The following is a 23,429-nucleotide window of genomic DNA, read 5'->3' as shown; positions in this document are numbered from 1 at the left end:
TTAACCTTAGCTATTTTGACATTTTCTATCCTTTGTAATGAAACTGGTATCTGTTTATTTTGTTCTACTTAAAGATTTTACCACTTATGGACTAACATGATTTACCTTTAAAAACTTAACATGTAGCCAAATGCTAATATAAGAAGGGTGATATACAAAATGTCTAGCAATGTGTATGCCTAAAACATAGGCTGTAGCCATGAAACAAGACTTCTGGGAACCACTGTCACACCAGGTGCTACCCTGTTGGTAGCTGATCCTGAGTGTATGGGGATTGGGAAGGGGATTCAGCCTGGAGGAAGATCCCTTTGCCAGCAAGCCCTTAGGATGCTTGTGCAGTGACTTTCCTAACCAATTTGGAAATACTTTAACACTAGTATGTCTGTCCCAGTACATATTGGCTAAATAATATCCCTGCTTGTACGGATATATTCATAAACTAGAAGACTCAAACCAGAAATTGTCATGCAAATACACATGCATTAACATTTGTGTGTGTGTGTGTTGGCAACTTAACACTTGTTTTCATTTTTCTTAAGTTATTAATTTCAAGAGTTAACTTGGAACTCTTCTTTGTTCTCCTTTGATGTCTGGCTGTATATTAAGTGTTCATCTAAGTGAATGAACGTGCTTTTTCTGATTACAAATATAACCTGAAGTTAGGTCAAATTAAAAGACTATCAAAATAATTAATGTAAAAAGTGAAAGCCCTTTAAAGTTCTGTTCCTCCCTCCCTTAAAATAAACACTGTCAGTGATTTAGTATATAATCCTGTGACTTTTGGATTTGCACAGATTAACAATATCATAGTCATTTTACTTACAAATCTATTTGGTGGGCTATTCTGCAATTATTATTTTACATGTGGCAAGGTATCTTACACATCTTTTTTCTGTGACTACATAGTTGTCTTATTCTGTCAGCTGCACAACCTCCCATTGAATGGACATGTCATGCTTTATTTCTCCATTCCCTAGTGACTAAAATTTGCATTTCTTTTCTGCTTTCTGAAAGGGAGTCCCTGGAGTTGGCAAAGAGCGAGCATTAAAACTTATACAGACTTTGAAAGGGCAAAGTTTACTTCAAAGGTAACTAAAAATGACTCTCTTCTTGTGACATTAGACATTTATTTTTGTTGAACTGAATAGTGACTATTACAAAAAGTATTAAACAAAAAGTATTATATTACAAAAAGTATATATATTCAACTCAGTTGTATTATATGATTTTTTATTTTTATTTATATTTTTTGAGGGGGGGAAGAGGGAGAGAGAATCCTAAGCAGGCTCTGTGCCCAGAGCAGAGCCCCACATGGGACTTGATCTTACAACCCCAAGATCATGACCTGAGCCCACATCAAGAGTCGTGTGCTTAACCAGTTGAGCCACCCAGGCACATCCTAGGTTTTATATTTTTAAACTGCTCTATATTTTCATTTAAAGTCGCTGATTTTTTTTTAAATATTATTTATTTATTTGTTTATTTATTTATTTATTTATTTGAGAGAGAACACATGTGTCAGCATGAGTGGTGGGAGGGGCAGAAAGAGAGAGAGAAACAGAGTATCAAGCAGACTCCACTCTGAGCACAGAGCCTGACATGGGGCTTCATCTCACTACCCTGAGATCATGACCTAAGCCAAAACCAGGAGCTATTGCTCAACTAAGCCATTCAGGCGCCCCGAAAATCACTGATTTTGAGGATGGCTGACTGGCTTAGTCAGTGAAGCATGCTTTGATTTTGGAGTTGTGGGCTTGAGCCTCATGTTGGGTGTAGAGATTACTTAAAATCTTTAAAAAATAGCTTTTTTAAAGATTTTTTATTTATTATATATTTTAGAGAGAGAGTGTGTGGAAGTCGGGGGGGGGCAGAGGGAGAGAGGGAGAGAATCTCAAGCAGACTCCCCACTGAGTATGGCGCTCCACCTGGGGCTCAGTCTCACAACCCTGAGATCATGTCCTGAGCCAAAGTCAAGAGTCGGAGGTTTAGCCAACTAAGCTACCCAGGCACCCCCCCTCAAAATAAAATCTTTAAAATAAATAATAACAATAAAATAAAAACTTTTTTTTTAATTATGAGATTTCCAAAGAAAAGATAAGAATATACATCCTAAACCGTATTTTTTTTCACTATTAGGTCACTACATACAGAAGTAGTAAGACGCCAAATGTGTTTTTTATAACCATGTGCTTTTACCACAGGCTATTTTAGATTGTTTTACCACCAAGGTAAATATAACCGTAAAATAATTTTATATTTAAAATTATTTTTGATATAAAATATTTTGATACCATATTTATTCTCTATAAGTGAAATGCCTGACATATTGCAAGTATTTAAATACATATAACACTTGATCACAATTTTTACTTGAATGCCCTTTGTTCTGTAGCCATGTATTTAGTAATATATTCTAATTAATTTAGACTTTGCAATTTGAGGATTCAAAAAGGTAAGGTACGGAATATATGGAAGTTTACCAACTGCGCTATTTAGTTTTGAAAGCATGTGAAGTATATTTACTTAATGAAAGCAATGGTTTATGTTAATGTTAATTATGAATTAATATTAATGATAATAAAGTATGAAGTGAATAAGAAGGAGCTCTTTCAGATATAAAGCTACTGATAGATCTAAGACTTTAATGAATATGTTGCTGGTATTAGTGAGTGCTGTGCCAAAGCAGGAAAAAAAGCTATACTTTGTCATGGAATCATTTGGGAATCGTGAAGAATAATGTGAAGAATGAAAAGAAGGTATGGGACTTGGCTGACTACAAATCATCCTTATTGACGTGGTGTCAGCAAATATGTGCTTTTGGCAACATTTTATGAAATGTTTGAACATTTGAAAAGAATAAAATTACCTTTCTTATTATCATTATGTATCATTTTAATTTTAATATAGACTGACTTTCCCCTCTTTTTCTTCCACATTTAAAGTTCTATTTGTTTATCCAGCATCTAGTAATGCTTCATTTTTAGCAAGCTCATACTTGATGTTTGTAGTAAATGGGACAGAAATTCCAAAAGCCAAATAATAACTCCTAGTACCAGACACTGCACAATGAACTGAAGAGATAATTTAGTTTTTTGTTAGACCTTTAACTTTTGTAAGTAGAGAAACATAATTCAGAGCACTTGTTTTTATGAGGAATACTTGGTGATTATCCCCTTAATTATCCCCTTAATTATCCCCTTGGTGGCTTTATGTTGCCTCGAACTTTAGCCAAAAATAAAATTAACCTTTATTTAGTAGAAACCTTAACAGATACACATTTTCCTTAAAATCATTCGTTAAACAGGCAGTGTTTTGCAGTTTACATAAGAGATTAAGGAAATGATAATTTCAGATGATCTAGATTTTTTAAAGTTTTTACTTAGAAACTTAATGTTCTATTTAGTTTTATAGTTTACCCTTCACCCCTATTCCTGATACGGGAAAATGTTCACGTACATCATTCTATTTGTTTTGTACTCACACAGAAAAGAGATCAAAAACACAAATATACAAGTCATTCTCCTTATATCTTGCTGCCTAACTTAAGATTCTCTAAAAAGAAAACACCCCCAAACTGAATGAATATATGAATATATACGTATGAGTACATGAATATATGAGTACATATTCTTTTTCTCTTCTTCTCCTTATCCCTCCCTCTCCTTCCCTCCTTCTCTTTCCTCCTCCCTTCCCTTCCACTCCTCCGTCTTCCTTCTTTTCTCCTCTGTAATCATCTGATTCTCTCTTCCCCCTGTTGCAATTCTGTTATCCCTGGGGCCACATTTTTAAATTGAGGTACATAGATTGAGGGTTTTCCCAGGCTGGGCCAGTGACTTTATCATCAAAGAGAAAACAAATGGGCAGGTAAGGAAGGGAAGAGAATAGCCTGGCATTTGAGAGCATGGCATTTTGGTGACCTTGGTTTTGTTATGTGTCATTTTTCCTTTTAACATCTTTTTTTTTTTTTTTTTGCAGATTTACTCAGTGGAATGAAGAATCATCCTCTGATCCACAACCACTAGCTATTAAAACACCGGCCCATTGTTCTGTGTGTTCCCATCCAGGTAAGCAGACATAGGGAATGAAAACTCTAGAACATTACTGTCTGATACCCACATTGTCATCCTGTTCTTATAATACTTGTTACATACTCTTCCTCAGTAGATTGAAAATCCTCAGTATCAGGAGTTGTGTCTCATATGCACAATAGACTCTCAATAGATGTTATTTGAATGAAATAATATGATGTAAACAATAAGCACAGGGCAAGTGCAATTTCAAACTATGATACCAAATTATGTAGATGTTAAAATTATGTTTTCAATATAGAAATCCATTTAAACAAAGAAATGTCATAATGCTAAATCTTAGGGGGAAATCAAACTAAAACCATTTATTTTTATTTGCATAAAAAAAGTGACTTAAAACTAATTTCTAGGGTGTCTGGGTGGCTCAGTTGGTTAAGCGCCTGCCTTCAGCTCAGGTCATGATCCTGGGGGCCCGGAATGAGTCTTACGTCAGGCATTCTACTCAGCAGGGAGTCTGCTTCTCCCTCTACCCTCCCCACTGCTCGTGATCTCTCTCCTCCGTGAATAAATAAAATCTTTAAAAATAACACTACTAATTTCTAATATATGTTTATTATTATTGAAAATAACTTGGTTCCTCTTCACTAGTCTTGGTAAAAAAAAAAAAAAAAGTCATTAGCTTGTACTAGATCAGAAGCACATTTCACTCTCAGGAGAAAGTAGGAGATCTTATTAGCTCATCCTTTAAAAGAAATTTTTGGGGTTTCTGGGTGGCTCAGATGGTTAAGCATCTATCTGCCTTTGGCTCAGGTCATGATCTCAGGGTCCTGGAATTGAGCTCCATGTCAGGCTTCCCACCCACGGGGAGTCTGCTTCTCTCTCTCCCTCTACCTCCTCTCCCCTCAGTCCGTGCTCTTTCTAACTCTCAAATAAATAAGACCTTTAAAAAATAACAATAAAAATTAAAAATAAAAGAAATTCTTTGTCTATTTGTCTTAGTATATGTTCGTAAGCATTATTAAATTACAGATGAAATCATTGACGATATAAATGTTTTTATAGGATACTTTATAGAATTCAATTCTGTAGTTTTTTGATACTTTATAAATGACAGTTTTAGTTCCTATCAATTATGTGTGCTCTTCTGTATTCTCAAAACAATGTTAAAGGTGGTCATGCTTTCCTTCAAAAGGGAACTAGGGCCCTACGCCTGTGCCATAGTCATAATTCATTCATGTTCCAACCACAGTTTAAAAGTAGCTGTGAAGTTTACTGAGGGCTAGATACTAGCAGAGGTAATTAACTGTTATATTCTTTAAATATTCTCATTAAAGAAACCATTTCATGAATTATTCTGTTAAGTAAAGAATCTTTTTCTTTTATGATTGTATTTATTTATTTATTTGAGAGAGGTGAGGATAAGCACAGAGGGAGAGTTAGGGGGAGAAGCAGACTCCCTGCTGAGCAGAAAACCCAATGTGGGGCTCGATCCCAGGACCCTGGGGCTATGACCTGAGCTGAAGGCAGATACTCAACCAACTGAGCCACCCAGGCATCCCATAAATAATCCTTTTTAATGTTAGTGATTACATCCTACTTTTCTTGCATGTAGTTACCAAATACACCACAAAGTTTTCTATTGTTGATTATTGTAAAATTATAATTTCTAGTTACAAATTAACAGTTTCAGATAGAAGAATATGCTATAGAAACAACAAAAAAGTGTCATGTAAGAGCTCAGGATCTACGTTGTCTTAAGAATTATTACAGTATGCATTCATTCAACCTAAATGTAGTGGAACCTTTCTATATGCTAAGGACTTCACTACACCATGTTCATTTTTAAAAATTTGGATAGGGCAAAAAAATAAAGTGATATAGAAGGTAAATCAAAAAGCAGTGAAAATCATACTTCTTTGTGTTTCCATAAAGGTTCATCTAAGGATCATGTACGTAATGGATGCAAACTCTGTAAAACTAATCAGTATTGTAAGCCGCATGATTATGAATACTGTTGTCCTTGTGAGTGGCACCGTACAGGGCATGGCAGACAACTGAGCGCCATCGAGAACAGCATTAAGAAGTAAGTTCTTTCTTTTGACTCCTTTTTTTCTGTCCTGACCTATTTATACACCTCTAGTTGAATTATTTCCGCATACCCTTCCCCCATGTCTAGATTGGTAACATTTCACAAAATCTGTTTTTTGATTCGGTTCAGACTTTAGGCAGTCTCAGAAGACAGTGATTTAGTAGTTATTCAAAGAGAAGTTTGATGATTGGGATATTGTCCAAAGGCATTTTTCATTAAATCAGCAGAGGTTGGATGAACTGAATTTACAATCTAAAATTGCCTGATGATATTAACAACATGTATATAATTTATTTTCAGAAAAGCTTGCAGTTGTGAGGGATTCCCATTCCATGAGGTAATAGCTAATAATTCAAATGTATGTCTTATTTCAGAAGTTCTTTTAAAAAGTTTGAAGTCTGAATTTCTATTTTATTTTCTCTTGCTAGGTTATTCAAGAATTCCTTCTGAACAAGGATAAATTGGTGAAAGTAATCAGGTACCAAAGACCTGATTTATTGTTGTTTCAGGTATGGGAAAATAAAACTTACTTTATGCTATGTAGTTGTATACTAGGAAGATAAGAAGGGATAATCACTTTGGTCTGAGAGGAGATTTAAAACAGCTCTGACTCTTTGACTGCACATGTATTTTTCAGCATTTATTTCTAATCTTCATTCCTTTGCCACATAAGAACCATACTTTGCAGACCACAAGACAAACCATAATTATGCCCTTTAGAAGACACCTTATGTACCATGTAGAGATTCATTGTATTTAGGAAGATTTTGGGGGCAGGCATAATACCCAGAGAATGTGAGAAATAAATTTGTTGTTATAAAAGTTTACAAGGGCAATGGAATTTTTTTTTTTTTTTTTTGTATAGTTGACACACAAGATTACATTAGTCTCAGGTGTACAACTTGGTGGTTTGATAAGTTTATACATTATGCTATGTCGGCATTGGGATTTTTAATCAGTGAACTAACTTTAAGTTTGGACCGTCTATCACTTACTATGTGACCTTGTATATGTGTTATCCTCAAAAGAGAAATAATACTACTTTATGAAGTCACTATGAAGATTAAATGAGATTATTTATAGTAACCCTTAGTATAGTGGCTAGGGAAACAGAGTAGTTCAATAAATTGAAAGTACTTGTTGCCTATCCCTACCAACAACAGTAATACTAATGCAACCAGTATTTATTGAACATTAAAATTAGCTATCATATTTAACACGTTACATGTAACCTCACTTAATCTTTATAATCTCTGAGTTGGGCTATATGTTATGATGGAAATCCTGAGGCTAAAAGAAATTAAGTAATTTACCCAGCATCTTGGAAATAATCATACTGGGGTTCAAACGGACAAGTCTCACACTTACTCTTTATGCAACATTGCCTCCTTAGGAGGCTTATTGTTCTTTCTGGGAATACGCTCATTGATACTATTTTAACTAATGTTAATTCTGTAAGAAAAAAATGATATTACCTGAGAGGGCTGTTTGTCTCTAAGAGATAACAAAATCTCGTTTTATTTGTTTTATATTTACAGAGATTTACTCTTGAAAAAATGGAATGGCCCAATCACTATGCTTGTGAGAAATTGTTAGTGCTTTTGACCCACTATGACATGATAGAAAGAAAGCTTGGTAGAAGGAATTCTAATCAACTACAGCCAATTCGGTAATATGAAGAATTGTACAAAGAAGTCTCTGTGTTTCCATTTAAGTATCTTATGATCTATATAATAATCTAATTAATACCTTTAATAATCTTAATACTCTTAGTAGTGGGATATATAGCTCTTTGTTATATAAAAATGGAGTAAAGGTCTAGTATGAAATATTCAAAGTTTATTCATGGTTTACATTCAAGATAACAGTAAGTTCGTGTCTTCACATACTTTTCTGCTTCAAATAGTAATAATAACAGATTATTAAAAGAAATAAATATAAAATGATATAGCCAAGCTTAACCATAGAACTATTTCAATGAACCAGAAAGGGAACAAAAATCTAAAGTGGAGGCACAGGAACTGGGAATTTGTAAAACTCAGCAAAAGGTATATGAGTATTCATTGTGCCATTCTTGAAACTTTTCTAAAGACTTAAAAACTTACAAACTAAAAGTTGGGGAGGAAGTATCAAAGAAAAATGATAAAGTACAAAGGAATGACAATCTGATAGCATACATTTTTCATGACAGAATGCTAGAGTCACGTTTCAAAGCTTTGAGTAAAAATAATTGGCAGCCTAAACATCATTTAAGCCTTGTTTACTGGTTGGTGAATAAATCACGGATCCTCATTAAAAGCACTCTTAAAGGGGGTACCTAAGCCAGAAGAAAAATGAACCCAGAGGGATGATGTAGATAACAAAAAACAGTAGTCAACCAATAAAGAGAAATTAATAAATGTATTTAGCTCATTTAATAAACTAACTGGAAAAACACATATATAAATAGCTGTATAATGCTTGGTGATTAATATACAATGATGATAATAAACTAAAACTTCCAGAGTATGCATGTAATCAATGAACAGTAACCACTAAAACACCAGAAGGGCAATCTCTATCTTTCAAACCAATACATAAAGTAGAAAGTAAGACTGTCAAACTAAAAGAGTACAGGAAGGAGGAAGGGGGACATAGCAAAGAAAAAGTTGGGTGACAGAAAACACAAAATAAATTGTATAAAAGCATCCAGCAAGATCAGTGATCAACAATAAATATAAGTGGATTAAACTCATCTATTAAAAGGCATTATATAGGACAAACAGAATTCATCAGTATTCTGCTACGTATAGGGCATGTGCAGAATAAAACTACACAAAATTTGAAAATAAAAAGATTTAAAAGATTACCGTGTAAATATTTACCAAAGTGATATAGCAAAATTAACAGAAACAAAATAGACTTTAGAAGAAAAATTATTATTATGGAGGAAAGGAACGCTGATTAATAATGAAATCTACTGATAGGATATCACCATTATCAACTCTCTGCACAGAGTTGTGCAACAAATTATCTTTTGAATAAACTATTCAAAAGAATAACTGTGCCATAATTCTTTAAGTATCTTTAGAATATTATGAAAATAGAACAAAAGTCAATGAAAAGTTAATAATTCAGTCTACAAATTGAAAATTTCAAAATAACTCCTGCAGTTAGACCTCATTGGAAGAATTTGTTTTTCAGAATCGTTAAAACGCGGAAAAGAAATGGAATTCATTGCTTTGAAATAGAATGGGAAAGGCCTGGTATGTATTTACTCTAAGCAAAGTTTGTAACATTTAACCACATATGTTTAGCAAATATGGTATACATATGTAAAACATGTTGGTAACTTTATTCTCTTCGTGAGGGAGGGAAAGAGACATATCACATGCACTGAGGATTGATTTTGTAGTTTACCTGTGCTATTTAAATAAGTTTTGACTAATAGTAAATATTAAAAACTTTAATTTTATCTTAATATCTTACATTGACATTTCTATTGTAATTAATGTTTAAGAATGTAATATGGAAGTAGTTTTGGTCCATATTTCTGAAGAAAATGCTGCTGCAAATGTTCTCCTTTCTTTACTCTGTTTCATTTTCATGAGAATTTATAGTTGTCAAATTACTCTTATTTTGCTGCCGGCAAAAATGCAGTGAACTCTGAATTAGCTCCCAAACTGAAGGCAAGGAAAGCACAGATCATTTAAAATGGAAAGTAATTCCAAATTCATTTTTATTTGCCTTTGAAATTAGATTGTGTGATTATAAGTGAATGAGTGAGGCTGTAGATTTGTCAAAGTTTAAGTTATAGGTAATTTTGAAGAATGAAATTATATGGAATTAGATAAACCATTCTAAGCAATACTAAGAAAACAGAAAGCTGAAGAATTTTGAGGATGTTTAGCAACAGTTCCACCAACTGTAGTATATTTTCAGGAAAGAAAATCGCATTAACTCAGTTTGGTAGTGCATCTCCGTTCAGAACTGAGCATTGTCAGGGGCGCCAGGGTGGCTCAGTTGGGTAAGCGTCTGCCTTTGGGTCAGGTCATGATTTCCTGGGGTCCTAGATCAAGCCCCGTGTCAGGCTCCCTCCTCAGTGGGGAGCCTCCTTCCCCCTCTCCCTCTGCTACTTCTCTCTCTCTCTGTGTCAAATTAAAATATAAAATTTATTAGAAAAAGAAGAGAGCATTGTCCTTTGTGGGTGCTATTTCTTAAGGAAGAAAATGTACTCCTAGCCAGTTTAACTACAAAACACTGTAAGTTAATCTGTTTCCATTTTTTGTACTTTAAACTCATTCACTAATATTTCATTATAGTGTAGCTTCTCATGCGATTTTTCCCATATGTAGGAAAAACATAAGGATCTAGTCTATTTATATATCACATTATAAATTTACATGCAAGCATTCTCATTTTCATTTAGTAGCTGCTTATGAATCCAGCGAACCTGGATGTATCCTCAATTCTGTTCTTTTGAGGAACCATCAGTAAAGAAAGTTAATGTTGGAGTTCTAAGAAACTGTTTATTCCCAATCTTTATCTGGAATTTTAATACTCATTATACTAAATTAAAAGCAACCAACCTTATCTAAGCAAAGTGTTCTATCCTGTAGGTACCATCTTTAGATCAAGAGAATTTAAAGTTCTCATTTTGAAAGGAATCTTTTTCCAGGTCTTGCCAGGCAGAAGAAAATCAATTCTATACTAGTATCAACTAGTATTAAAACAGTGAACCTAGTATCAACTAGTATTATCTAGCATTATCAACTAGTATCAACTAGTATTAAAACAGAGATGTTGTAAAGCAAGATCTGTAATGAATTATCAATTTGCACATGACTTTGCTTACTTGGTAAACTTAATTTTACCTAGAAAAATTGAAATTTACAAATCTGCAATTAATGCTGTTTTTGTTGTATTTTTGATCTTTTAGAACATTATGCTATGGAGGATAAACATGGAGAATTGGTTCTACAAACAATAGAAGAAGAATCATTGTTTGAAGCAGCTTATCCTGAGATTGTTGCTGTTTATCAAAAACAAAACTTAGCCCTAAAAGGGAAGAAACAAAAAAGTAAGTGTCGCATTTGCTAGCTATTTATACCACAGCCAAATGTCAAAGAAGAGTTACCTATTCTATTGGAATCTTCTCTTGCCCAAATTTTGCTGAAAGTTCTATAAAATCAAGAGTTAGGAATTCCCTCTTGCTTCTTTGTCTTTTTCAAGCCACAAGTAAACCGTTCTGCTCTGTGTCTGCTAACTTAACCAAGTGTTAATAGTAACTTTACTATTGCTTGTTGAGCAACTAGTATGCATGACATGTTTTGAATTATAAACACATTTTCTTTATTTCCTAGAACTTGATGAGGAAAACAAATTCAATTATAACATTGTTTCCAAAAGAAAATATTTTATAATATTTTATTAAGAATTATGTTGTTAGAGGCGCCTGGGTGGCTCAGTGGGTTAACCGCTGCCTTCGGCTCAGGTCATGATCTCAGGGTCCTGGGATCGAGTCCCGCATCGGGCTCTCTGCTCAGCAGGGAGCCTGCTTCCCTCTCTCTCTCTCTCTCTCTCTCTGCCTGCCTCTCTGTCTACTTGCGATCTCTCTGTCAAATAAATAAATAAAATCTTTAAAAAAAAAAAAAAGAATTATGTTGTTATAACAGTTTCCAGGAATGCACTGAGACAAGAAAGACAAAAATAAAAATTACTCACACAGAAGATTTCTGATCTGGACTCTTTTTTATTTGTTTACACAAGTTAAGGAAAATAAACTAGATTTTAATAGTATTGTCTTTTTTTCTTTTCAGGCACGAAAATTAAGTCTAAAGAAAACAGTTGGCCAGAATCAGATAATGTGATGAGTTTCCAGTCACAGATGACTTTAAACCCCGAATGTGAAGTCTTTTCTATGCAGAATTCCAAGTTTAATTTGGAAATTACCCCTGATTGTGCATTACCCCAGAAATCTATTTCTGCATCATTGAATAGCTTGATTTTACCTGAAGATACTCCCTGTTTGAATACACAAGAGCATTTAATGTCTTCTCCAAGACCTTTGGCTATGCAGCAAGTTACAGCTGTCAGTAAGTCTCTAATTCCAGAAGCTAGTCAACCTAGTACCTCATCCCATAACGTATCAGCGATTGCTGATCTACAATTAAGCACCATTGACTGGGAAGGTACTTCTTTCAGTAATTCATCAGCTATTCCAAGGAGCAGTTCCCCTCATGGTTTAAAATCAGAACTTGAAACAGCCATCCCTGAAAATTTTAAAAATTTCCCAGAAGAATTATCATGTAAATCAGAATGGGGTACCACAAACATTAATAAAGTGTTGGATCAGGATCTTCAAAAGACTAATCCTGAAGAGCATCTACTTTCTGGCATTACTCATTTACATCTTCAGGATTTGCCTTTAAAGGAACGAATACGTATAAAATCATCCTATCCTCAGGATATTGCACATCCAAATGTTGACCTGAAAACTCCATCCCTAGGTACCACAAAAGAATCTTTTATTGCTAAGAGTGGTTCTGATTGTCCATCACATCCTTCAAAGGATCTTCTAGGAATTCATTTGCAAAATGAATCTAGACAATCTAAAGTTATAAAAGGAGATCAGCTATTTCAAGAAAACTATAAAGTGAATACTTCTAAATCTTACTCTGTCAACAACCCAATAGTAAAGACCTCCAGTGTTGGAGTTGGACCATCAAATACTGCTTTAGATCATAGTAGAAAAGGTGATGTGCAAACCACTCAGAAAAGTGTAATGAAGAAAAGCGTTTGCCTTGACAGACATTCCTCTGATGAAGAGAGTGTCCCAGTGTTTGAGAAAGCTAAAAACACAACTCAGAAAATGAAGCCTAGTTCTCAGCAGCATAACCTAGCCCCATTCAAGAAAGATGATGCCAACAAGTTGAATAACTCTAAAATATATATTGAAGAAACTGAACAGTGTGTCCAGGCTTATAAAACAGCTGGAAATGAAGAGGACTGTTTCTCAGATGCAGCTAAAGCTTCTCTGAATTTTCTACAGTGTCATAAGGACAGAGGTGACTCTGGAACTTCTCTGGATAGTCTTCTTCCTTTAAGGCAAAGATTAAAACTAAGGTTCCAAAATTCTTGAAATGGAATTAAAAATATTTAAGTATAACTTAGTATTTTAGGACCATCAGCACTAGCAGAGGCAGAATCTCTACATTTGGCATAAAAATGTAATGTGGTTCTGTGTATCATGAGACACCTTTTCCATTTTAATTAAATTTATAATTAAAAATGTCTAAAACTTTGGTTTTAAAAGGTGATCCTTGTGTTTAAAACTTAGGATAATGTATATTTTTAAAACATACTTTTGCCATTTTTTATATCTTTATTAATTTTTCTTTAAAGTTTTAAAATGTTAGTACAGTACTAGAGTAAATGTTTCATCCATTTGCTCACTTTTGTTCATTCCTTCCACAAACCTCTAAAGTTTTCATTTATAGTTAAGCTTGTTACCATGAGGATAATTCTTCGTAATTGCCTACACTCCCTCAGTGTCTTCTGTTGTGCCTTTCCTGAGAGTTTTATTTTCTCTCAATATGAAGATACAGTTAGTGTGCTCTTCCAGTGTTGGTAACCTTATTCTCTTTGTGAAGGGCAAAAATAGAAAAGGAGGAAGATTCTCAGTATAATCAGTAAAAATTATAGTTGTAATGGCTGAAAAACTTGAGGAAAGCTATTTCTTACATAACCCCAGGAATCACAGGTATGCCAAATGGAAGATTTTCAATATAGAATATAGAATGATAAGAGACTTAGAAATTTGCTCAGGATCACACAACTAATTAATAATGGTGTGGGAACCAGAATTCTTGCCCCCTAATTTTTTGGCTTTTCTGTTTTCCTTTTTTTCCATAGCACTTTTTTTCTTTTCTTTTTAAAAGAGTTTTGTACTATGTGGACTTCAATAACTCTAAATATTAAATTGTGCATTAGTTTATTTGACATTCAAAAAGTCTAGGGTAACCAGACTGGAAAGTAAAAAGTAAAACTTGCTATTTGCAGATGACAAGGTATTTATATACAAAATTCTAACAAACCCACTAGAAACTATGAGAACTAATAAATGATTCAGCAAGATTGCAGGTTACAAGATCAATATACAAACATCAATTATATTTCTTACATCTACAATGAATAATACTAAATGAAATTAAGAAAATTCTGTTCACAATAGCATCAAAAAGGATAAAATACTTTGGAACGAGTTTAATGAAAGAAGTGCAAAATGTACACTCTGAAAACTACAAAATATTGTTGAAAGAAAGAAAACCTAAATAAATGAAAAGACATCCCATGTTCCTGGATCAAACAACTTGATATTAAGATATTTCCCAAACTAATTTATAGAGTCAAGGCCGTCTACATCAATTTTAGCTGATTTCTTTGCACAAATGGACAAGCTGATTCTAAAATGATTATGGAAATTTAAGGGACAGAAAATAGGCAAAACAATTAAAAAAAATTATGGGAGGACTTGCCTCTCCTGATTCCGATTTCAAAACTTACTACAAGTTTTCAGTAAAGAAGAATATGTTGTAGTGGCATCAAGATACACATATAGATCAATGGGATAGACTTGAGGGAAAAGATATATCCTCTAACATTTATGTACAATTGATTTTCAACCAGAGTACCAACACAACTCAATGGGGAAACAGTATTCTTTCATCAAATTCTACTGGTACTACTGGATATTTATATGCAAAAGGATGAATTTTGAACACTATCTTGTACAATATGCAGAATTAACTCAAAATGGATCAAAGATCTGGTTGCAAACTATAAATTCTTAGAAGAAAACATGGGCATAAATCTTTGTGACTTTGGATTAAGCAATAATTTCTTAGGTAAGACACCGAAAGCTTAGACAACAAAAGTAAATACATTGTACTTCATCGAAACTAACAACTTTTGTGTTTCAGAGGATACTGTCAGAATGAAGAGACAACCATTAAAGAGTAGAAAATATTTTTAAATGATGAATGTGATAATGGACTCTTGAATAGAGACACATGTCTAAAAAGCTCTTACAACACAATAATAAGACAAAAGTGAATAAAATATCGGAGTAAACATTTCTCCAGAGAAGATGTACAAAGGGCCGATAAACACATGAAAAAAACTCAAATTCATTATTTATCAGAAAAATACAAATCAAAATCACAATGAGATACTACTTTACACCCAATAGGACAGCCAGACAGAGTCATAAAGACAAGTGTTGGTGAGGGTCTGGAGAAATTTGCATTCCTACCAGAAATAACCTACTGATTGGAATGTAAAATGGGGCACCCATCTTGGAAATAGGTGATTCCTCAAATAGTTAAACATAGTTAGCATATGATCCAGCAGATCCACTCCCAAAAGTACACCCAAGAGAAATGAAGACATATATCCATCCAAAAACTTTACACAAATAGTCATAGCCCCGAAGTGGAAACAATCCAAATGTCCATCAACTGGTGAATGAATAAGCAAAATGGGATATATCAATACAATGGAATATTGGCAATAAAAAGAAAAGGAAGTACTGATAACCTGTTACAATATGAACCTTGAAAGCATGCTAAGTGAGAGGCCAGTTGGAAAAGATTACATATATGATTCAATTTATGTAAAAAGTTCCAAATAAGTAAATTTATATAGAAGCAGAAAGTAGACTCAGGGTTGCCAAGGACTATGGGACTTGGGGTAGAGGAGGGGAGGTTGAGGAGGGAGAAGGGAAAATGACTGCTAATGGGATAGTTTTTTGGGTTTTTTGGGGGGAGTGGGTGGATGAGGAAAATTTCTCGAGTTGATTTTGTTGATGGTTGCAAAACTGCAATTTACTAAAACTGTTGAATTGTGCGATTTAAATAGATAAATTCTATGGTATGTGAATTATATCACAATAAAACTTTTAAAAATAAAAAAAAATTACAGAGAATTTTATCTGTCCAAACTCCTTAGTATCTAAAATGTTTATACTCCCACCTCTCCCACATATGCAGTGCTATTATTATTTTATTGTTTTATAGAAAACAAGTCCAGAGTAGTGAAGAGATTTTTCCAAGATTGGCTATGAAACTTTGGTTTCTAGCATTTATTACATTATGCCATATTTTAAAGATTTTATTTATTTATTTGGCAGAGATCACAAGCAGACAGAGAGAGAGGAGGAGGGGGCAGGCTCCCCACGGAGCAGAGAGCCAGATGTGGGGCTTGATCCCAGGACACTGGGATCATGACCTGAGCTGAAGGCAGAGGCTTTAACCCACTGAGCTACCCAGGCACCCCCAACGTTATGCCATATTTTATAATTAGATTTAAATTAGAAATATTTTGGAATTTTTGTGCTTTTTCTGAAGTTATAATTTTGGTTTTTCAACATTTCACTAAAAACAAAACGCTTTGAATCAAGTTGAACTTTTAGAGAAGTGTCATGTTTGTGGAACACTTATTATATATAAATTTCTAGGCAAGGGGAACCGTAAATAAATGCAATCAGTCCTCTCAAGGATCCCACCTGCCCTAATTAAGTGATACATCTATCTCACATATATTTGATATGTTTAAATCAGTGGTTATTCTTAAGTTACTTATTTTTTAAGGTAGGATTTTCATGTAGTTAATAAAAAAGGTAAACTAGTACAAAAAACATAGAGAATGAAAAAGTCAATGTCCTTTCTATTTCTAATCACCAAGCACAATTCTTGCATCTAGAGGCAAGCACAGTGTCTAATTTCCTGTAGATCCTTCCAGAGGTGTTCTGTATCAAAATATTAATGTATTTTAAAAATTACTCCATATCAATAAATACGGTCTGTTTTTAATGACTCCAGTGTCACCTCATGTATATCTTTGCACAGTCGCCTAGTGGTTTGTAATGGATATGAACACCGTGGTAGATTTTGACTGTTGAGACATTTTTGATTCCCTAAGGCCACCTAAACTATGTAATGTGAGCTAAATCATTTGAGTGTCTCTTAAACACATTTGATTTTGTTGTAAGCTTCCTTTTAAGAATCCCCTAAATGTCCTTAAATAGCTTAGAATGATTATATATGACACAAATTTACATATGAAAATAGTACATTTGCTTCGAAGATCTTACATTAGAAAAACTTGACAATATGTCTACCAAGAATGGCATTTCTTTTTTTTTTTTAAGATTTTATTTATTTATTTGACAGAGATCACAAGTAGGCAGAGAGGCAGGCAGAGAAAGAAGAGGGGAAGCAGGCTCTCTGCTCAGTGGGGCTCGATCCCAGGACACTGGGATCATGACCTAAGCCAAAGGCAGAGGCTTTAACCCACTGAGCCACCCAGGCGCCCCAAGAATGGCATTTCTTTGGGGGAAAAAAAAAGAGTTTCAAGTTTAAGCTAGCACTCACATAGTTCAGTAATCTCAATTTTAAGTGCCCATAAAATGTACATTTTTTGAAGTTTTATTTATTTAATGCACAGGAGCTTGAACTCAACGACCCCCAAATCAAGAGTCAGATGCTCCTCTGACTGAATCAGCCAGGCGCCTCATATGCCCATGCAATGAACTTTCAAATTTTTTTTGAAGGAACTACATTTTGACCTTATTGCACAGATGTGTGTACAGCTCTAAGTTCTGTTAACAGTTGCACAACCTGGTACTACACACTAGATGAGGGTAAGATTTTACTCTGGAGTAATCGGTTTTATTCTGGACTGCTCACTTGATCCCACACACTATGCTAAATATCTTGATTATGTCCTCAGAAATATAGCTAAGGACTCAATTCCTTTTTAACTTTACTTTTTTTTCCCTTTATTGAAGTATAGTTTACATATAATAAAATCCACTCCTTGTAAGTGTAAAAGGTGAATTTCATAATTGTGTATAGCTGTATAAACTCTACCGTAATCAAGATATAGAAAAGTCCCTTCACCCTCAAGTTTCCTTATGTTCCTTTGCAATTAACCCTCTCAGATTACCTTGATCCCAGACAACAGCTGACAGACCTCCCTTCATGATGTCTTTGCCTTTTCTAGAATTTCTATAAATGGGACCATTCAGTATGGAGTCTTTGTGTTGACTTTCTACCTAGCACATGTTTTTAGGACTTATTTATGTTGTGTATATTAATACTCTGTTCCTTTTCATTGCAGAATAGTATGACATAGTATTAATATACTGTAATTCTTTTTTGATCAGTTGATGAAAAATAAGATTGTTTTTACATTTTGGTTATATGAAAATATAACCATGAATACTTAGACACAGGCCTTCAGGTGGACATACATTTTCATTTCTCTTGGATAGATGTTTATCCAAGGTTGCTGGTTCATATAGTCAGCATGTGTTTAATTTTTTCACATACTGCCACACTCTTTTCCAAGGGCATAGAATCATTTTGTGTTCCCACCAGCAGTATGTGGAGGTTCTAATTACCTTACATCATCACCAAAACATAATATTGTCAGTCTTTTTTATTTTAGCCATTCTAGTAGACATGCAGTGATATCTTCTTGTGGCTTTATTTGCATTTTCCTGAAAGCGTGAAGAATCTTATGTGCATATGGGCCATTCATATATCCTCTTTTGTGAAATTCCAGTTTTTTCTGGCCAAATTTAATTGGGTTGTTTATCTTCATGTTATTAAATTATAAGTGTTCTTTATTTTTTCCAGCTATAAGCTCCTTGTTAGATGTTTTACAAATCTTTGCCTGACTCTGACTTATCTTTTCATTTGAACTGTTTCAAAGAGTGAAATGTTTTAAATTTTGATGTTTATTTTATTAATTTTTGTTTCCAGTGGCATATTTAAGATATCTTTGTCTAACCTAGTGACCCAAATAATTTTCCTGTTTTCTTCTACAAGTTTAATATTTTTTTTTTACCTCTTATATTTTGGTCTGTGATTCATTTCAAGTTAACTTTTGCATATGATATGAGGTAATGATTGAGGAACATTTTTCCCCCATACAGATAACCAGGTGTGCCACCACAATTTGTTACAAAAATATATCTTTTCCCTCATGAATTTCCTTGGTGCCTTTGTTGAAAGTCAATCATGTCGGTCTATTGTTAAGCTCTCTTCTTTCCACTAATCTATCATTGCAATATCATATTACTATAGCTTTAGAGTAAACCTTGAAATCAGGTAGTTTATCTTTGTTCATTGTTTATATTTTCCTGTCAAAGTCATCAATTTGGCCTCCATGTTACTAAAGCTAATAACTTCTAGTCTTAAATTTACCTATCTGCAGAAAAGTTTCTACGGAACTTCCCTCTTTCTTGAAAGTTTCTGTTCTCTTGTTTTCCATATCAACACTGGCTCTTTATGGTTTATGTACCCCTTCTTGGCTACAATTTTATTTTATTATTTTTTATTTTTTATTTATTTTTAAAAAGATTTTATTTATTTATTTTTTCAGAGAGGGAGACAGCACAAGCAGGGGAAATGACCCAGCAGGCTCCCCCTGAGCAAGGAACCTGATTCGGGACTCGATCCCAGGACCCTGGGATAATGACCTGACCCAAAGGCAAAGGCTTAATGACTGAGCCACCCAGGCATCCCTTGGCTATAATTTTTAAACTCATAGGCTTAAATATTCATGCTTCTTAAATACTGGTATCCTAGTTCTCTCTCTTCTCTTACTCTCTATACAGTCTAGATATTTTCTACTCTCATGACTTCAACTCTATGCATTTCTGACTCAGATGCAGATCTTTAGCTAAAACGTCCCTCCTAATCTATAGATTTGCTTATTTAACCAATTCCTGACATCCCTGGGGTTAAGAGTATGGCAATAAGATGGTAGAGGCTCCAAGGTGCCTGACACGTTTAACCTTTGATGTTGTTCCAAGCCTTGCTGTACCTGGTTCCTGGTTCCAAGCAAAGTCATTTGGATGGTGCGCATTGATTGATGCCAGAGCTATTTATTGACGGTCAACTGAGTAAGTATTACATGCATCGAATGCCAAGGACTGCCAGGAAATACAAAGTAGTGTAAAACCCAACTTCTACTTGCAAGGAATTGACAGTCTAGAGCAATATAGGGAAGTGTGGCATATTTACACACAGGAATAAATTATATTGGCTAGCACAGAATTAATCGTTTGATGGAAGGACATGGAACCCAGGACGAGGTTGGACATGCCTGTGGAATAGTAAACAATCAGTTTCAACCGTAGAGTCTTACTTGGAACCAGTCTCCAGGGAACAAATGCCTCTGCAGGCAAAGAAACTGCCAAGGATGGAGGAGAGGCGATGACGAATCCGGAGCAGAAAGCGAGCTAAGGTATCTTGGGGCAAAGGAGAAAATAGATAGGACAAAATGTAGCAGAGAACCTGACCAGGGTGCTAAAGGATTCTGACTGAATAAGCCACATGTAATAGTTCGTATGTGAGCTCATCAATTCACACACCCAAACTGCTCGTAGAGGAGGAGGAAGATACTGGATTTAAAATTGCTGGGCAAGAAGGGAAAGGAACATGCCTTGAGTACCTACTATGTGCAAACTAGGCTCTTCACAAGCTGTTTAATCCTCTCAACAACTCTGTAAGGGCTATATTGCAGTGGGTTGAATCTTGAGAAGCAAAAGTAATCCGTATTAAAACATTACTCAAAAGCAAAACAAAACAAAACCCCCATATTCCTCTAGGGATCTGCTTATCTTGACTGTTCATTCTGGGCATCTACAGGTGTTCTTAACTAGGGATTTTATGAGACGGAAACAAAATGAGTTGGGAGTGACTGAGCTGGGTACATTTTACCCCATCCATATCGAATATAGGCATGAATAGATGAACTCTGATGTCAATTTTTGGTTTCTCCTCCTGAAGGATTTCTCTTCTTTCATTGTCCAGGTTATACTTTTTTGTTTTTAAGCCTCCTATGTTGTTCCTGTTCCTTGCTGATTTGGTCTATGATGTCACTTTACAAGTAATACAGAATTCTATCCTACAATACTGCTTATGTACATGCTTGTCACGTCATTGACTGTCTTGCTTTACTCCAAAATGCTCTTCAAAGATCTGCCTCTAAGCTACCAGAATCCCAGAACTGGTTTCTCCCTGTTGGCTTCAGACAAAGGCCCTGTTCTGTCCTAACTCCTCTGAGCTTTGTATGATCAGTCTTAAGGTTTGGGGTTTTCTTCCAGATTTCATAATAAGGAAGACCCTACATTTGTGTGTGAGTGGGAGGTAACATGGGTCATGTTCTTGGACGTTCTTATTTTCAAATTCTTTTCTGTAGATTTTCTATGTGAACTTGGGGACATTTTCTGACCTTTTTGAGACTCATTTATTCAAATACTTATGTAACATCTATTATGTGATAAACACTATGCTGGGTCCTGGAGATACAGTGGTAAATGGTACTCGATAAGGTTGTTTTAATGTCTGTAAAGTGGCTGCTACCACTGAGACATTATAGGCTCCCAGTTAATGGTATCTGTGTCAGCTACAGTCATTTGGAAGGAGAGCAAACTTTCAGACTTGGTTTTAAGCTGAATGTAGCCAAGCTCAGCCCTTTGGGTAAGAAAATGTGGACATCGTAACATTCTAGTAGGGAGCCGTGTGAGGGTGAGAGAGGTGTTTTCAGAAAAAGGAAGCTGTCTCTAGGTTAGCATCATCAGAAAAGAGATCGTAAAAGGTATGGCATTTGAGCTAAGGTTACAATACTGGAAACAGAATAATGTGCTTTTTCAGATGTAATTGGTAATTAATATTGATCAGTCACCTAACATATTTACTGAGGACCTACTTTGTGCAGACCTCCTATGCCTTTCTGTGTCTTAACAGTGGGATAAAGTCTATGGAGTTTAATATAGTTTTCCCAAAACCCCCAGTTGGAAAGAGCTTCAGCTGGCACACATAATCTTGATGATGGCAGGGACTGAATCCTTTTCGTTCACAGATTCTGAAACGGCGCTCCATACAGTAACTTCTAGCCATATGAATGATCTCCCCACTGTGCCAAGCATGGCTGCACAGTTCTTGCAAAATAGCATCTTGGAACTCCAGCATGGCTCATGAGGCTGGGGCAGTCTGGCCCCAACCCATCTCTCTAGCTTCAGCTTGGACATTCCCAGCCATGAACCTTGGCTCTAGCTGCCTAAGACCACTTGTTATTCCTTGAACAGATGCTTGTCTTTGCTCATGAGTTGCTCACTACCCCAAAACCTTGCTCCTTCCCTGTGAGCTAGACAACTCCTCTTCGTCCATCAAGGACCTATTCAAATGTCATAACTTCTCTCTAATTCCAACTAGAATCAGTTGCTCTATTTGTGCTCCCAGAGAAATTGTGGGTCCCTCCATGAGAGTATTTATCACATTTCATTCATTCATTTATTCATTCATTCATTCATTCATTCATTCAACAAATACTAGTTGGGTGCCTTGCAGTCAGAAGGCACAATATCCTTCTTGATAACTGTTATCTATCTTTTCCTAAGTCAAGACTGAGAACTCTTCCAGGGATCAAATCTTATATATTTTTGTATCCCTCAGAACTCTGTCCAAAATTTGATTTTCTGCTTCACAAACTCTTGCTAACCCATCAAGACTCATTATGAGTATGGTTTTCTTTCAGAAGGTTTATCTAGCTTCTTATGGTTCCCTCCTATTTCCAACAGACTTTTAAGTTATTACCTGTATATAGTTTTGTGTTGATTCATTAGTGTTTCTGTCTCTGGCACCAGCCACAACCATCTTGTCCATCTGGATGAGGCACCTGGGAGAGGAGCTGGTACAGGAAGCTTCTGTGAATGGGTGCAGATTGCCTGGTGGTGAATTCAGGGTCTTAGTTCTTCCATTCTCCATGGAGAAAGAGCAAATCTGGTTGGATGCCTCCCTCCATCAGCTTGATCCCTGGCACCCCTTAGTCCTTTCAAGATGCCAGGGCGAGAAGACTTGCCTTCTGAAGGTGGAGAAGCTGAACCAGCTGCTGACGGTTTCTATTGCGTTGGTAGCACTTGGGGTCAAACAGTATAAATAATATCACTGAAGGCAACCTCCTTTCATCTGCAGATTAACCCGCCATGTTTATCACCTTCTTTGCCAGGAAAAGCTTTTATCAAGCTCAGCTAACAGCTTGAGTCAGCCTCTTACAAGGACTTGCCACATTGCCTTCAAACTGACACGCTGTAGAGTCAGCCCCGGTAAGAGTCCAAAAAAGTGGAATCCTTTCCGATGATGGTCAGAACGGCTGGCTTCTTTATCCAGAGAAATTCAATAAATTGCCTGTTTGGCAACGGAGGGGAGGGTCCTCAGCAAAGTAGGCTGACCCTTATGTAAGCAGCCCGACTTTGAATA

At 35.3% G+C, this 23,429-nt stretch overlaps 1 protein-coding gene across 1 annotated transcript in view; it reads left to right on the top strand.

Moving 5' to 3' along the window:
• Window positions 1-15,638, top strand: part of LOC111154107 (GEN1, Holliday junction 5' flap endonuclease) — a 31,418-nt gene extending 15,780 nt beyond the window's left edge. Inside the window, exons 6-14 of the mRNA XM_022513495.1 lie at window positions 1,015-1,088; window positions 3,976-4,064; window positions 5,961-6,111; window positions 6,418-6,454; window positions 6,546-6,626; window positions 7,656-7,786; window positions 9,301-9,362; window positions 11,036-11,176; window positions 11,916-15,638. Coding sequence (XP_022369203.1) covers window positions 1,015-1,088; window positions 3,976-4,064; window positions 5,961-6,111; window positions 6,418-6,454; window positions 6,546-6,626; window positions 7,656-7,786; window positions 9,301-9,362; window positions 11,036-11,176; window positions 11,916-13,237 — 2,088 coding nt within the window. The 3' untranslated portion in view covers window positions 13,238-15,638. The remainder of the gene's footprint in view (window positions 1-1,014; window positions 1,089-3,975; window positions 4,065-5,960; window positions 6,112-6,417; window positions 6,455-6,545; window positions 6,627-7,655; window positions 7,787-9,300; window positions 9,363-11,035; window positions 11,177-11,915) is intronic.
• Window positions 15,639-23,429: the final 7,791 nt, after the last annotated feature.

This window comes from Enhydra lutris, unplaced genomic scaffold (assembly GCF_002288905.1).
Source record: "Enhydra lutris kenyoni isolate GAN:26980312 unplaced genomic scaffold, ASM228890v2 scaffoldscaffold35, whole genome shotgun sequence".
NCBI lineage: Eukaryota > Metazoa > Chordata > Mammalia > Carnivora > Mustelidae > Enhydra > Enhydra lutris.
The sequence above is the reverse complement of the archived record's forward strand: the minus strand, read 5'-3'. Positions and strand labels throughout refer to the sequence as shown.